The 16,623-nt window shown below is 35.6% G+C and overlaps 1 protein-coding gene across 1 annotated transcript; it reads left to right on the top strand.

Annotated features, from left to right (window-relative positions):
* The first annotated feature begins 239 nt into the window (after positions 1–239).
* Positions 240–7,132, top strand: LOC141338017 (T-lymphocyte surface antigen Ly-9-like). The gene is made up of 6 exons (XM_073843590.1): positions 240–412; positions 900–1,232; positions 1,357–1,683; positions 3,668–3,672; positions 3,915–3,968; positions 7,079–7,132. Exons 1-6 carry the CDS (start codon positions 364–366, stop codon positions 7,130–7,132), a joined length of 822 nt encoding a protein of 273 aa, XP_073699691.1. The 5' UTR covers positions 240–363.
* Positions 7,133–16,623: the final 9,491 nt, after the last annotated feature.

Raw genomic sequence — 16,623 nt, 5'->3', positions numbered from 1 at the left:
CCAACCATGGTTTCTGTGTCAGACACAGTTCCTCATCAGACACTGAACCTTAGTAAAAACGATAGTGTAAGATGGCAGACAGTGAAACTTTCATTACCATGAAATGTAGTTCATCCACAGCACAAACTATTTTCTTTCACTTCTGGTCATTTAACACAGCCATACAAAAAGTATGTTCAAAATATAGAATATTTTCATCCATTAAAAGCAGTTAAAATGCATCTAGATGAAATAAAACATTATACCATATGGAAATACAGTGTGTAAACTAGGAGGGTCAAAATCTGTCAGGGGAGGAGTCACATTAGGTTGAGTGTTTTTAGCAGAGGTTTTATTAGATCAGACACTGAACCACTGAAGAAAATGTTTCACATGTTTGTTTTGTTCTGTTTGTGCTGGTGGAGTCTGACTGGTAAGTTATAAAACATTTTTATGGCTATTTGTTGTTGTTAAGAATTAGACAATTTTCATCTGCTACTATCTGTACCAATTAAATCATTACTATGAGAAATTTCATTGGAAATCTCCACAGCGAATGTAGATGTCTTGAAAGCAAAAACCTTCCACTGAGTTGCTTTTAAATAGCAGGCCATTTTAGTTTTTCTTTTTCTCTTAAATGTAAACAAAAAGCACATGAGAGATGGTAATAAAGCAGCAAATTTGTTTTTACACTGTTCTAAGTGTCTCATTTACTAAGTATTGAAAATATTTAGCACAATAAAACTATATGTAACTTTACACAGCAGATAACTTTAAAGCAAATCCCTGTTCATTTTGTGTCTTGGCTGCTGTTGTTAATGTTCTTCAGTTTGCATGCAAATGATTAAAACTACAGCTGATTTCAAGATTTGTAAACCAACTGAAGCCTTAATCTGACAAAACCTCTTCATGTTCATCAGGTGTGTTTGGCGCTGAAACAAATGAAATACAGTCAGTGTCAGTGATGGAGGGAGATTCTGTCACAATGAAAACTAATATTACTGAATTAGATGAAGATGAAGACATGACATGGAAATTTGGAGCCCAAAAGTCCACTATAGTTAAAATCACTGCAAAACGATTTTTTTCAACATTTAATGATTCTGATGGGAGATTCAGAGACAGACTGAAGATAGACAATCAAACTGGATCTCTGACCATCACAAACATCACTACTCAACATGCTGGACTCTATGAACAACAGATTAGGGGAGTGAAACTGTCATCAAAAACATTCATTGTTTCTGTTTATGGTGAGTGTAGATCATTTGGTGACAGGTGACAGATCATATCAACATTCACTTAACACACTGAACTAAAAATAAATGTATTGTGTAGATATATCCATATTTCAGTTTATTCTCCCATATTTTGCAGCTTGTCTTCCTATTCCTAGCATTACCAGAGACTGTTCTTCATCATCATCATCATCATCATCATCATATTGTTCATTGTTGTGTTCAGTGGCGAATGTGAGTGATGTGACTCTCTCCTGGTACAAAGGAAACAGTTTATTGTCCAGCATCAGTGTATCTGATCTCAGCATCAGTCTCTCTCTACGTCTGGAGGTGGAATATCAGGATAAAAACACATACAGCTGTGTGCTCAACAATCCCATCAGAAACCAGACTCAACATCTGGACATCAGCAAACTCTGTCACACATGTGCAGGTATGGCAGCACTATATACAGTGGGGCAAAAAAGTATTTAGTCAGCCACCAATTGTGCAAGTTATCCCCCTTAAAAAAAAAGAGGCCTGTAATTTCCATCATAGGTATACCTTAACTATGAGAGACAAAATTAGAAAATCACATTGTCTGATTTTTAAAGAATTTATTTGAAAATTATGGTGGAAAATAAGTATTTGGTCAATAACAAAAGTTCATCTCAATACTTGGTTTATACCCTTTGTTGGCAACGACAGAGGTCAAACGTTTTCTGTAAGTCTTCACAAGGTTTTCACACACTGTTGCTGGTATTTTGGCCCATTCCTCCATGCACATCTCCTCTAGAGCAGTGATTTTCAACTCCCTCCAAAGATTTTCTATGGGGTTGAGATCTGGAGATTGGCTAGGCCACTCCAGGACCTTGAAATGCTTCTTACGAAGCCACTCCTTCGTTAACCAGGCGGTGTGTTTGGGATCATTGTCATGCTGAAAGACCCAGCCACGTTTAATCTTCAAGACCCTTGCTGATGGAAGGAGGTTTTCACTCAAAATCTGACGATACATGGCCCCATTCATTCTTTCCTTTACACGGATCAGTCGTCCTGGTCCCTTTGCACAAAAACAGCCCTAAAACATGATGTTTCCACCCCCCATGCTTCACAGTAGGTATGGTGTTCTTTGGATGCAACTCAGCATTCTTTCTCCTCCAAACACGACGAGTAGAGTTTTTACCAAAAAGTTCTATTTTGGTTTCATCTGACCATATGACATTCTCCCAATCCTCTTCTGGATCATGAATGAATGATGCATTTTTATATAGCGCTTTCATTGTGTATTGCCGTACACCCAAAGCGTTTTACAATCATATGGGGGATCTCTCCTCAACCGTCACCAGTGTGCAGCATCCACTTGGATGATGCATCGGCAGCCACAGTACAACGGTGCCAGTGCGCTCACCACACACCAGCTACAGGTGGAGAGGAGAGAGAGTGATAGAGCCAATTCGATGAGTGGGGATTATTAGGAGGCCATGATTGACTAGGGCCAGTGGAGGGAATTTGGCCAGGACACCGGGGTTAAACCCCTACTCTTTACGAGAAGTGCCATGGGATTTTTTGTGACCACAGAGAGTCAGGACCTCGGTTTAACGTCTCATCCGAAGGACGGTGCCTTTTACAGTATAGTGTCCCCGTCACTATACTGGGGCATTAGGACCCACATAGACCACAGGGTGAGCACCCCCTGCTGGCCTCACTAACACCTCTTCCAACAGCAACCTAGTTTTCCCAGGAGGTCTCCCATCCAGGTACTGACTCAGCCCTGCTTAGCTTCAGTGAGCAAACGGTCTTGGGCTGCAGGGTGATATGGCTGTGTATCATCCAAATGCTCTCTAGCAAACTTCAGACGGGCCTGGACATGTACTGGCTTAGGCAGGGGGACACGTCTGGCACTGAAGGATTTGAGTCCCTGGCGGCGTAGTGTGTTACTGATGGTAGCCTTTATTACTTTGGTCCCAGCTCTCTGCAGGTCATTCACTAGGTCCCCCCGCGTGGTTCTGCGATTTTTGCTCACTGTTCTTGTGATCATTTTGACCCCACGGGGTGAGATCTTGCGTGGAGCCTCAGATCGAGGAATATTATCAGTGGTCTTGTTTGTTCTTTCATTTTCTAATAAGTGCTCCCACAGTTGATTTCTCCACACCAAGCTGCTTACCTATTGCAGATTCAGTCTTCCCAGCAGGTCTACAATTTTGTTTCTGGTGTCCTTTGAGAGCTCTCTGGTCTTGGCCATATTGGAGTTTGGAGTGTGACTGTTTGAGGTTGTGGACAGGTGTCTTTTATACTGATAACGAGTTCAAACAGGTGCAATTAATACAGGTAACGAGTGGAGGACAGAGGAGCCTCGTACAGAAGAAGTTACAGGTCTGTGAGAGCCAGAAATCTTGCTTGTTTGTAGATGACCAAATAATTATTTTTCACCATAATTTATAATTCATAATTTCTAATTTTGTCTCTCATAGTTGAGGTATATCTATGATGAAAATTACAGGCCTCTGTCATCTTTTCAAGGTGGAGAACTTGCACAATTGGTGGCTGACTAAATACTTTTTTGCCCCATGTGTATATTAATTGACATGATATTTTCTCATAGATCCGACTGACACATTCACTTCTCTGTGATTAAAGCATTGGATGGACACTTTACTTCACAACCAGTCTATCTGATAGTGCTGGTTTCTGCTCCTGCTGGATCTCTGTTGATTGTAGCTGCAGTCGGGATCTTCTGCATCTGCAGGAAACACAGGAAACCTGATCAAGAAGGCAAGAGTTGCCTAAATGGCATGTAGCTTTTTAGTTTAAAGGTCCACTGAAGTGCCTTGAAACATGCAGCGTTATTCTATGTGGTGACGTACTTTTAACTGAAACAAAAACATATCGCCTAGCCCCGCCCACTTATTTTGAATAGCCAATAGCGTTCCATTTATATCTGCTCGGGCCAGAGCCGTTAAGCTCGGTAAAGCCGCATTTGTAGCCAAATTACCACACAGATTCAATATGAAACTCTTGCTAAAATAAAATAGTGATCATAATCATGCTGAGGCTGTGTAGTGTAATGCATGCCGATCGCACATATGAGCGCATATGATCTGCTCCGTGTATTGCGTCTCTGTGTAGGGGGCGGGACAATACGGACTCTAGAGAGCATTTGATTGGACAGAACGCTTGATGAAAAACTGAAGTGCATGGTGATTCCATTAAATCGTTTATTCATATTGGCGGAAGTGACGAGACTGTAAATTTTGAATGCCCATATCTTGTAAAAGCGAATTTTGTCGTTACACACTAGCTTATAGATAATCTTAAGGCTAATATATTCATACTAAAAGCCAAAAAACTTTAATTTTGATTTCAGGGGGACTTTAACCCCTTCAGACATGAATTTTTTTCACTGAACAAAATTTTTATTACCCACTTGATATTTGCTCTTCTCCAACATATAAATGAGTCTAAAAAAAGAAAGATTTGTGCCAACTCATTTTTTATTAGATTTTTCTCATGTCCACTACAATGGACGCCGGGTCTGAAGGAAAACAAAAATCCTCATTTTTTAACCATACATAATAAATAGAGTTTGTGCACTATAGTTAAACTAGTGTTTAAGATTTTGAAAAGAACACATACTGTACGACTAAACAATGCTGTAAGAATGTGGAAAAAAGGTAAGATGATATGAAATCTAAAAAAAAAAATGTTGTTTGATCCCTTTTTTTGGTTGAAGTGGGTGAATTGGAGTATATGTATAAATGTCTTTGTGTGTGTGTGAATGGGTTTATGTGTACTTGCTGATTGTTTTGATGAATATATGATTGTGTGCATTATAGCAGCAAGGTATTAGTGTGCATGGAGGGGGTGTGAGTGTGTGTATTGCATTGTATTCACTGATCACACATCCACTATAGCAGTTCCTCACTAAAATCAATGAAATATTGATTTACAGACTATAGTCAATTCAAAGACATAAATGAAATCATATTAATATTAATTTCATTAATTTACATCAACATTTATAAAACATTAACATTAGAATTTGTAGCTCTGTATTTAGCTTTGAAATGCTTCAACAAATTTCTCAACCTGTTTTACAATTAATTCATGAGGTTCCTGCTGATATCGCTCAAGACCTGATGTCTATTGTGATGGACATTGCATTTAAAAAAAAATCCTGTGTTCTGCAAATCTGAAAGATCTTCAAAATTACTTAATTAACTTAATTTTATAATAGATGCAAGTTGATGAGGCTACCATTAACATAACTCTGCATATAAAAGGTCAAATGTGGGCTTCCTCCTCTTCCTTTCTAAGTGGTGATCATGTCTCTCTTTTGTGATGCCTGTAGCTCAATCAGATTAAGTTAGGAGTCATTTCTTTGTTGTGATTGGTTGATCAGGGACCAATTAGTGACCAGGCATTGCTCATATTATAAAAACATTAAATGTTTAAACCAAAAATCATGTGATGTCCATTCCAATGGACACAGGGTCTGAAGGGGTTAAAATCAAACTTGTTAATGTTGTAAAAATAATTTGGCAACATATCTAGTTACGATTGTGTTTTGTTGTTTTAATGCATCTGTTATTGTGATTGTCAAAACAGTTCCGACTCGTACAGAAGAGATCACTTACACTGATGTGATGTTCCACAAAAGAAACACACAGAAATCGGTAAGACAAATTATTCCTAATTCACAATGTTACTCTGTTTATTCTCTGTCAACTAAGACACTTGTGGCGGGAAGAGCAAACGACAGACAAAGTGGGTGTGGCGTCAGGCCTCGGAGAGGCTTTTATTAAACATAAAAGTAAAACAAAGTGTCCAAAATAAACAGGGGGTCTGGTTTCCTCGTTGTGCCGGGGATTCGGTGAAGGAGGGGCAGTGTTCGGTAGGGAAGGGTCCAGGCAAGGGGCGGAGTCCGGCGGCCGCACGCACTCCCTGCTCAGGTCCGGGGCGCGAGGGGCGGCGGCATCTCTGGCGGCATCATCCTCCTTCCACATGGCACGTTTGGGGGATACAACGGCCCGGCATCCTTGCCCGTCGGTCGTCCTACGGGTGCGGCATTCGTCCGGACCACGGGGTCTGGCAGCTCGTCATCCTGGCGGCGCTGGTTCCATAAACGCACCCTTCCTGGACCCACGAGGACACCACCGTCTCCTTAGGAGAGGCGCGCTCGGCATTTAAGCAGCGGCGGTGATGAGGCTTCATTCACTTCAGGTGATCCTCATCACACGCCGCCAGACCGGGATGTTTTCGTGCCCCTCCTCTCCCACACACACCCACTCCCGTCGGGAGTATGGAGACGGGCGGCGAATAAGGGACAAGGTGTTGATGATAATTAGGGGGGAGGCAGTAGACTCGTCACACACTATATACATACATATATATATATATATATATATATATATATATATATATATATATATAGACCAAAATATCTACAGAAGAAAATATTTCCATAAAATGCTGACTTCTAGTATCACATATTATTTAAAACATAATTTATTATTGGAATTGAGCACAGTTATTTCTCACTGTAGTAATAATTGTGCCAAACGTCTTTCCCTTGGCTGAAAAACACATATAATTACATTCATGTCTTACAAGTGGACTGAACTTTGTGTTTGCTAACTTTAGTAGAAACTCACTGTTAAACCATCCGAAAGCAAAATCACACATCAGACCAGATTTTTAGTGTCCAATTTGGCACTATTTCAATCCATTGTACAGTATAATATTTATGCGAATCAGTAAAGCCACAAAGTTACATGCTATGTCACAATTAAAGGAATATGTCTGTCTAAAAGTCTTTCTAAGAGAGTCACACTTGTCTTTGTCTTTAAGTGGAATCATCCCTTGTGTATTTTTTTTTTTTTTAGAATGTTAAAGAAGAAGATAATGTGGAGTATGCACCTGTTGCCACAAGAAGATGATCTTCAGTCTTCAGTGTTTTTCTATCAGATCTGTGTCACTGCTGTTACTATGATCTTCAGAAACAACCTCAAACTTCTTGGGACGAGTTAAGAGATTGGTGAGAATCACTTTGTGCCACTGAAGGACTGATTATTGAAAAAAAAAATAATTGTGGTTTGATCAGTTGGGTGGACAAACAACTTGTGCATGAGAATGTGTCTACTGCTGGATGATTGTGTTTTATGTATTATTCGTTGTTATGATGTTTTAGTCTTATTTTCCTCATCCAATATTTTGAGGAAACACTGCCTTCCCTGCCTCTTTAGAGAAATGCTTCTGATTAAAACCTGCAATAGGTAAAATTTCACCACGTGATGAGTTTTTCCAGATCGCATCAATGAAACAGTCTAGCAAGCAAAATGACATTTAAGTTCTGATAAACTTTCCTTCAAGTTTATTTTATTAAGTAAACTTAAGTAAAATTAAAGTATTAAATTGTCAAGTATACTTTATGTAGTAAGCATACCACATATCAGTGTACTATACTATTATACTATTTCAATACTCCTTGGGACTAAATTGGACCACTTTCTAGTATATAAAAGTATACTTATAAATATACTTTAAGTATAACAGTAGTAAACTTTGAGAACACAACTAGTTTACATCTATGTTATAGTTTGTACTGCAAGTCTACTAAAAGTGAACATAGGTATACTAATAGTTTACTAATTAAATACTTTTTTACACATTTTTAGTACACTTTGATGTATAGTCTCAGTAAACTACTAGTTTAGTAGTTTTATACTGCAAGTATACTTGAAGTTTTCTTTAAGTGAACTTTACATCTTATTTTGTGTAAACTGCTATGTCTCTATTTTCTATTTAGGTATTAATTTCTAAATATTTTGTTACATGAATATCTGAAAATACAAAACATCAAAAGAAAGAACAGGGCATCTGCTTGTAAACATAAACATTTTATTCTAGCTTTATGGATTTTTTTTTAATTATTATTAGCACTTGAATGTTGGTATGTTTCATAAATAAAAAATCAATAAACAACATTTTGAACAAAAAGGCTAACAAAAAAAGACTACTCATGTTAATCAAAACTTAGATGGAGTTGATCAACACCCTAAAGCACATTTATGAGAAGTACATAAAAGGTAGAGTGAAAGTATACTTTTCTATTTTTAGTTTAAAGAAGTATGCTAATATCACTCTTGAATAAACTTCTTTTTTCGTAAGGGAAGCACCACTGCTTGTAAAATGTGTTTAAGTAGCTGCTGTGTAGTATACAAAGAATACTTAAGATTGTAAATCTCTGTTAATGTAAAACGCACTTGTGCATTCAGTATATTATATTTGGAAGTCAACAGTTAATAGGAAATTAAAATCAAACTTCTTGAGTCAGGACTATTCATATATAGATTGGTGTGTAATCAGATTCCAAAAATTAAGTACTTATAAAATTACTTTTTTATTGATCACATATTATTCGCACATTAGCAATAAATCATTTATTTATTCTCTCTAATTCATTTTTTATCTCTTAAATTTTCTGTTCTAAAATAGTCTACTGCTCATATACACTCTGAAAGTCTAGTTTTGTGGACATTCACACATAGACTAGTTATTAGTCAGGTGGCAATACAGCATTTGATCAATGGATTTACAAAAAATCATTTCAGGTTTAAGAAGGGTTTCAATATTGCATCGACTACTGATGAACATTCATTTTTATTTGAATTATCACTCAGTAAGTTATTTAACCATGTGTTATTATGTCTTATTAAAAGGCTTTTGTCTTTCAAACTTTCTTATTTGCGGACATTCTCAAGCTTTTTGTCATCTGAACCTCTTTCACCATATATTTACTTTGAGCATCATCATTTTGCAGATGTTTATGCTCAAACAGCAACATTAAACACTAACTAAAGTTAAAGAAAGTGAAATCCTAATCAATGACCCTTAAAGTTCCTCTGATATTTTAAAACAAGACACATAAAAGACACATAAAATTACAATTTCAATATTTAAGAGTGAATGTTTATTACTTGTAAAAAAAATTCAACAAACATGTAAAAAAAATATATTAAAAAAACAGGAGTGCGAATGAGCTTAAGTAATTACACATGAAACACAAATAAATCAAATATAACTGCGCAAAACTAAATAAAATAAATGGAGCATAAACTAAATTAACATATAGGACCGATGGATGATCACAAGAAAAAAAAAAAAAAAAAAAAAAAAAAAAAAGAACTTTTGCATTTTGCAAACTTCTACATTAGACATTGGATCTGGGTCTGTTAATATAACATGATAAATGTGCCTCAATGTTTACTTTTATGACAAGTCTGTCTGTATTCATGGGCATCACTGCATGTATAAAACAATTACTACAGCAATAAATATTATGTATGTAGCAGTCAAACCATCCTTTTTTTACAGCTCTAGAAAGATATTGCTTAGATTCCATTTCTACCATAACTTCACTTTAATCTCCCTATAATTCTTTCATTTCTAATAACTTAAAAATAGCAATAATGTGTAACAAAACTTTATTTCGAGAGACTATTCTGAGAGGCAATATTAAGTAAATTTCAAAATCTAAACCGTAACAACAAAATCTGAACTGTAGCAAAAAAGTTTTTCAGACTTACTTACTTACCTAAAATTATAAAGAGGTTTGTTGTGCCTTTTTGTAGGGCTGCACAGTTCGGACCAAATCAATATTTATCAATATGAGTAATTCTGATTATTGTTATGAAATAAAAACATTAAACAAAACACAACACAAAAATGATTGATAATGATTATCAATTTATTTTACAGAAAGCTGCAGGGTGACCTGTTAACATTCAGGAGGCCTAACTATAAATGTTTAAATAGGTATAAGGATTTATTCCAAAATAAATTATGATTAAAAATATTTGATAAAAAAATGTCAGAAAATCTGAGAGGGAAAAAAAAACTCCTCTACACTGTAGAAAAAAAAAAAAAAAAAAAACTTGTATCATTATTATTCCTATTTTTTACCCACAATAAATATTATATATATTGTGTTAATATACAATAATTCAACACATGTAATATATTGTTTCATTCATACAGGAAGTCCCTAATATGGACAAAGGTATATGCTTTAGCATACTGTATAACTGAATGAAACTCTGACAGAGGAAACACAGACATTTCTACACGACTGCGACTAAATGGTTTATGTCTGATCTTCAAGCCATATCGGGTATTTTATTATATAAAAAATATAGATGCAATGAAATGCTAATCAACAGCCTTCACTTTATAGAATATTAGCCTATATAGAATAATGCCCCCGTGTGGCTTGAAGTTGCGTTATGCACACCGACCGGTGTATGACATTAAAGTAGCGCAAGAGGAATTTGAAAGCATGCAGAGCTGTCTGCGCTAATAGTTCTTGCAATTCTTTGATTTTTTTTAACAAGAATCTTTCTGCGCAGTGCAGCTTCAAGTCGAATGGCCCTAAAAATCCAATTGACAACCTCGCGACCGCGGGGCCCTAGGCTACCGCCTGTAATGCCTGTTGGACAGGCCGGCACTGTAATTACCTGTTAGCCTTTTATTAAACTCACAAACCTCCTGAAGTTTCTTTATGAAACCTTGATGTAATATAATTCATTTGCTTAATGCACTTCATGTTGTTAATTACAAAAGAGTGGGGGAACTATGACGTCACTTTGTAGGCAAAAACCCGGAAGCGAGTTAGCATTTTGGCACTTCTGGTTCCATCGTCCCAAAGTCAATGGGTTTTTTGAATGCCATTTTCGTTAAATGCCTTAAATAAGGTCTGTGGTTAACACAAGCGTTTTATTGTAGACATAAAACACACCAGTTACAACCCACTCGTGATTTTTTTTAAACTGTTACGTTTCTTAAAAAGTCGACTGCTAACAAGTTGCTAAATGGGACTACAGGTGCTGTCGGAGACATTGAACGTCATCACGCAGAACAGTTTAGCAATTTATAATATTTTCTAATTTTAGTATAATTTGTAGTACAATTAATTGTAGAATAACCAAACTAGTTCCCCGTATTTTATATTGTTTGAATAAGTTTGTCGGAAACATGGTGGTGGTGACGCTGAAGGCGAGTGAGCGATGTAGTCCGTTTATAGCCTAAGTTTAGCTTTTTAGTTCTGGCGTTTGTATTTAGGCTTTAAAATTAATAAAAGTTAAATTATTTTGTGAGGATTATCTTAATGGATAAAACGTGTAAATTTCACACGGAGTTTTATTTTTTGCGATAATCCAAAAGCCTTTGGAAAAATCCTATTGCCTTTTTGTCGAGGGAACCAGTGTGATGCTAGCAGCCGATTGGTCTACAAAGTGACGTCATAGTTCCACCACTCTGTGAAAGGAATATATTTTTTTGCTATTTCTATTTTTTTTTTTTTTTTTCCATCATTATGGTCCAAGATTATCCTGTTTAAAAATAATCAAAAAAGTAATCTGATTGTATTACCTAAAATGTGCTAGAGCAAGCTGAGCATTTGAGGTTAAAAAGTGATTAAATAAGTGAAGCTGAATACTATGATCTAATACAAGGAAATTTATAAATAAAAACACTATTAATTGACAGTATTAAGTATAAAATTTTAAAACAATTACACTATAATACACTGCAGTACACAATGAATAAATAAATAAATACATACATACATACATACAAAATAAATACATAAAAAACATAGTAGTGTATGTCTCTCATTCCTCCAGCGGCCTCCCCGACTAAGAAGCTGATGTCCTTTTAGTTTAATTCAGATTGATTGCTTGAAAATTCTGCTGAAAAAAAAAAAAAAAAAAAGGTTTTCCCTCTGATACTTGCTGAATGTAAAGAAACGATCTCACAGACATCTCTAACAGATACATACTACCTAATAAGGCCCCAATGTACTCATGATGAATCTATTTTCCTTATTTACCTATAGGGGTAAAAATAAGTTTGAAATACATAAACAGCAATATGCCAGCTATATCAGCTACATCCCGATGCAGCTGAGATTTAGCGTTTATATGAATGTGTAAAAAAAAATTCTGTGCACTTTCCTCTTAATAGCAAAATAAACAAACAACAAAATAACAGTGCTGAGAAAACAGCAGTTAAGAAAGCATCTTATTGTAGTGATGTGGATATGTTTGCATGAGCAGCAATTTGGCACTCCAGACATATACAGATGTAAAGAAAGTAGCTTTATACTATTAAACACCAAAAACAGTGTTGGTGTTGCTTCTGTTTCTATAAAGCAGCTCTCCAGAGTATTCATGTTTTTACTTAATCTGATTTTGAGGGCTAGCTTAGGTCATTAGAAAAATAGCTTAGCATAGATTATTGAATCCTATTAGACCAATAGCATCACATTCAAAAATTACCAACGAGTTTCCATATTTGTCCTATTTAAAACTTGACTCTTCTGTAGTTATATCGTGTACTAAGACCGGTGGAAATGCAAAGCTTCAATTTTCTAGGCTGATAAGATTAGGAACTACACTTCCATTCCGGCGTAATAGTCAAGGAAGTTTGCTGCCGTAATATGGCCGAAGCAGGAGCAGTAATACCACGCAGCACATATGCAAATGCTAAACTAGCTGGGAACTCATTTCTGATAATACTCCACCTGCTTCGGCCATATTACGGCAGCAAACTTCCTTGACTATTACGCCGGAATGGGAGTGTAGTTCCTAATCTGATCAGTCTAGAAACTCGCAGCTTTGCATTTCCACTGGTCTTAGTACACGATATAACTACAGAAGAGTCAAGTTTTAAATGCAACAAATATGGAAACTCGTTGGTTATTTTTGAACGCGATGCTATTGGTCTAATAGGATTCAATGATCTATGCTAAGCTATGCTAAAAGTGATATCGCCAGAACAGGAGAACGGCTGAATGGATTTCAAAACGGTAAAAATCAACTTATTAACTCGGGGGGAGTTGGAGAATGAGCCTATTTCCAAAAAAGTGGAGTGTTCCTTTAAGTTTTTAAGTTAAATCAGGTTAAAACTACAAGTCATTTTAATTTATTACAATCAAAATTAGTTGATATAACTTGTGAGTTTAAATGACTTAAGTTGATTTAACATAACATTTTAAGGCAGCTGCTAAACTTAAGTTTTTAAGTTAAAACTGGTGAAAACTTTTTACAGTGTAGTTCAAAGCAAGCTGTTTCAAACTCCCCAAACAAAATCCAATAACTCAAAATAAATAAATAAATAAATAAATAAATAAATAGTTTTATCTTGGCTTAATTTTGTTTAAAATGCATAACTTAGTTCTTCAATTTAGCTTGAAGTATATTACAGCATTAACAGTTCTCAAAGAAAAAAAATGTCATCGCACTTGCATATAATTGCTCTTTTGTTGGTTTCTCTTTGGATAAAAGCATCTGCTAAATGACTAAATGTAAATGAATCGGTTTTAAATTCATAGACAAATTTTGTGCACGTAGTATCTCACCTGATTCTGATTAATGTACCGTGGCCTTCCTTCTGTTTGAACAATAACAACAAAATGTTACTTTGGTAAATTAGAATAAGCATACATACTTTAACATATTTTAATATATATTCCAGCTTGTCAAATCAAGATATGGAATACTTGCCATGTTGTTTTGCTTGTTTAGATTCCCCGCAGCAATAGCAAACTAGCAGCTGCAGCCAGCAGAACAGCCCCACCAATAACATGGGCACTTATTACTGCTATAGACAGACCTGAACCTGGAGCTAAAGACAGACAGCAGTTATTACTAGAGATGGACTTATAAACAACTATGTTTGGGTTTGTAAGGAACAGCAGCTAAAACAGCAAGAACAACAAGAAGAAACATAATAACATGATTCCTTTATTTCTTCTTTTTTTATTTAGCAACAATATACTTAGTATAGTAGCAACAAAAACCAAATGTGACAACTATATCATTTTGATAGATTTGATGTGAGTTAGGCTATAATATTGAGTGAAAACTCACTTCTTCAAACAGGCCACAATGAAAACATTTACTGGGTTGATTTCTGTTCAAATGTGCAATTGAAAAAAGCACAGAATGACTAAAACGATACTCACCATTGACTGTAACACTAAATACCTTGATGGCATTGCTCATCTGCACTTTATAAACTCCAGAGTCGGTGGTTGTGGTGTTTGTGATGGTCAGTGATCCAGTCTGATGATCCAGATGCAGTCTGCCTCTGAATCTCTCAGTACCTTCATTACACCGAACATCTGTACAGATCTTGCTGAGATCTCCACTGATTTGAGCGATGCGAGTGTCATTGAAATACCATCTAATTCTGTCTAGTTGGTTTGTTTCAACACCAGTGGGTAGAGTGACTGAATCTCCCTCCATCACTGACACTTTATCTGTATCAACAGCAGATTCACCTGAAGAAGAAATGAATCACAATGTTTAATCAGTTGCACATTTCTTCCAAATGCTCTGTTCCTCTGCATTAATGTTAACACAATTTCTATGTCGCACGAGAGTTTGAACTTCCAAAATGCAGTTTAAATACAGGGCTCTAACCGATCCCAGCCGAGGAAGAAGGGGCGATTTTCTTTTTAACCCTAGTTTGGGAAACCTTGATTATAATAATATAATAATCAGCATATTCAATTTTTTGTGAAGGATCATGTGGCACAGAAAACTGGAGTAGCGGTGCTGAAAATTCAGCCTTGCATCACAGGAATACATTACATTTTACAATATAATAAAATGAGGATGGTAATTTGATCTTGAATTAGTTTCTTAGACAAGTGGAATTACTGAAGAAAGGCCAGGAATGATTCACAAAATACTGTACAAACATTTACTATCTTGTTTTATTAATTTTATTATTATTATCATCATTATTAATAATATTATTAATGTTTAAACGATCTATACAAAAATAATATTGCCAATGGATTACACACAATTACATAAATGACCAATAGTTACAAACACAAATGCATACACACATACAAATCTAATAAATTTAAAATGGTTACAAATAATAACTTACAAAAAAAAAAAAGATCTAAATACATTAATTTTCTGTAATATTTCAGGAATCCTAAGTTTTTAAAAAATCTTTATAAGGTTTAGAGATTCTAAAGTGAGTTTAATTTTAAAAACACATCTCTCCCATCTTCATTTGAGCCTTACTCTAGCACCCTCTATTCTAATTCTATTCTAAAAAACGTGCCCTCTCTTAGACTTATTTTCTATTAATGTACTTACTGCTTGTTTTCTATTAAAAAAACTAAACACTATCTAACTAACTATCACTAACTAACACTAGCTTTTGTAAGTCGCTTTGGATAAAAGCGTCTGCTAAATGTAATGTAAATGTAACGTAATACTATTTGCGATCGTTTGTTTGTGAATGAAAAAAAATACCATATACAATTTTAAATAATAATAATACATTTAAAAAAAATTTAAAAAATAAAAGTATGTTCCACATTCTCTCGCTTTATTTCCCCATCAACTATATTCATATATAAAAACAATATATATCTGACAGATTCTATTGTTCCCATGAAGCACGTTACGCATGTATTTACTGAAAACAGGACCATAACCTCAAATTGCTGTTAGCACAAAACACAGAACACCGGGACAGAAAGAGAGATAAACATGTCTTACCATAATCGACTAAACACAAGAACAAGATGGGGAAAATAAACAGTTTCATTCTAACCAGGTTTCTAGAAAATAAATGCAGATTTTAATGTTTCCCTTCAGTAAACCCGGCGCCCTGGTGTATCCCGAATGGAAAGTGAAAGTGGCCAATAATGACTGATTGCAGAACAGCAGAACCATACGTCACAGCAGTCACACGGCAGCAGCGCCACGGCAGCAGGCTCAGACGGTAGTGGGCGGAGTCTCCTGCTGCAGCCCAATCAGGTCCCACAAAATATCCGTCCTAAATAGTATTCGAAAATAGAATTGGTATGTCCTAAAAAGTATTCCAAAGATTTCCGGACGGTCTACTACAATTTACCTTTAGAATTCGAAGTACGGATTAATGCGCACTCTAACGGCTATTATATTGCCCCCAACACATTGAGTGTTGAACGAGGATTTGATTAGAACTACAAATACGCATAAAAAGTGTAAAAAACTACAAACATGGCGTGTATGCGCGACCAACGGATGGGTAGAAAAATGGGGTTTAAGTTAAATAATCAGTGTGTAACCTTATAAAAATATATATTTATTTAATGTTATTCGCATTATATTTCATGTGCAGCAACATAATGAACTTTTATAATGGCAGAAACAAATGATGAGAGTCTGCTGGCCAAAGAGCCCTTCATGTTTCACTTTGAATTTAAGGATGATATGGACATTTCCTTAATGAGTGTGTGAACAAATCATGCCTCTGGATTAATTGCATGTTTAAAGAGTTTTGATTTATTTTAGGTTTAAACTAATTTAGTTAGGTGAGTAATGTGTGGTTATTATTGTTGTTAAATGTGTGCCTT

This window comes from Garra rufa, chromosome 7, assembly GCF_049309525.1.
Source record: "Garra rufa chromosome 7, GarRuf1.0, whole genome shotgun sequence".
NCBI classification, from domain to species: Eukaryota; Metazoa; Chordata; class Actinopteri; order Cypriniformes; family Cyprinidae; genus Garra; species Garra rufa.
The sequence above is the reverse complement of the archived record's forward strand: the minus strand, read 5'-3'. Positions and strand labels throughout refer to the sequence as shown.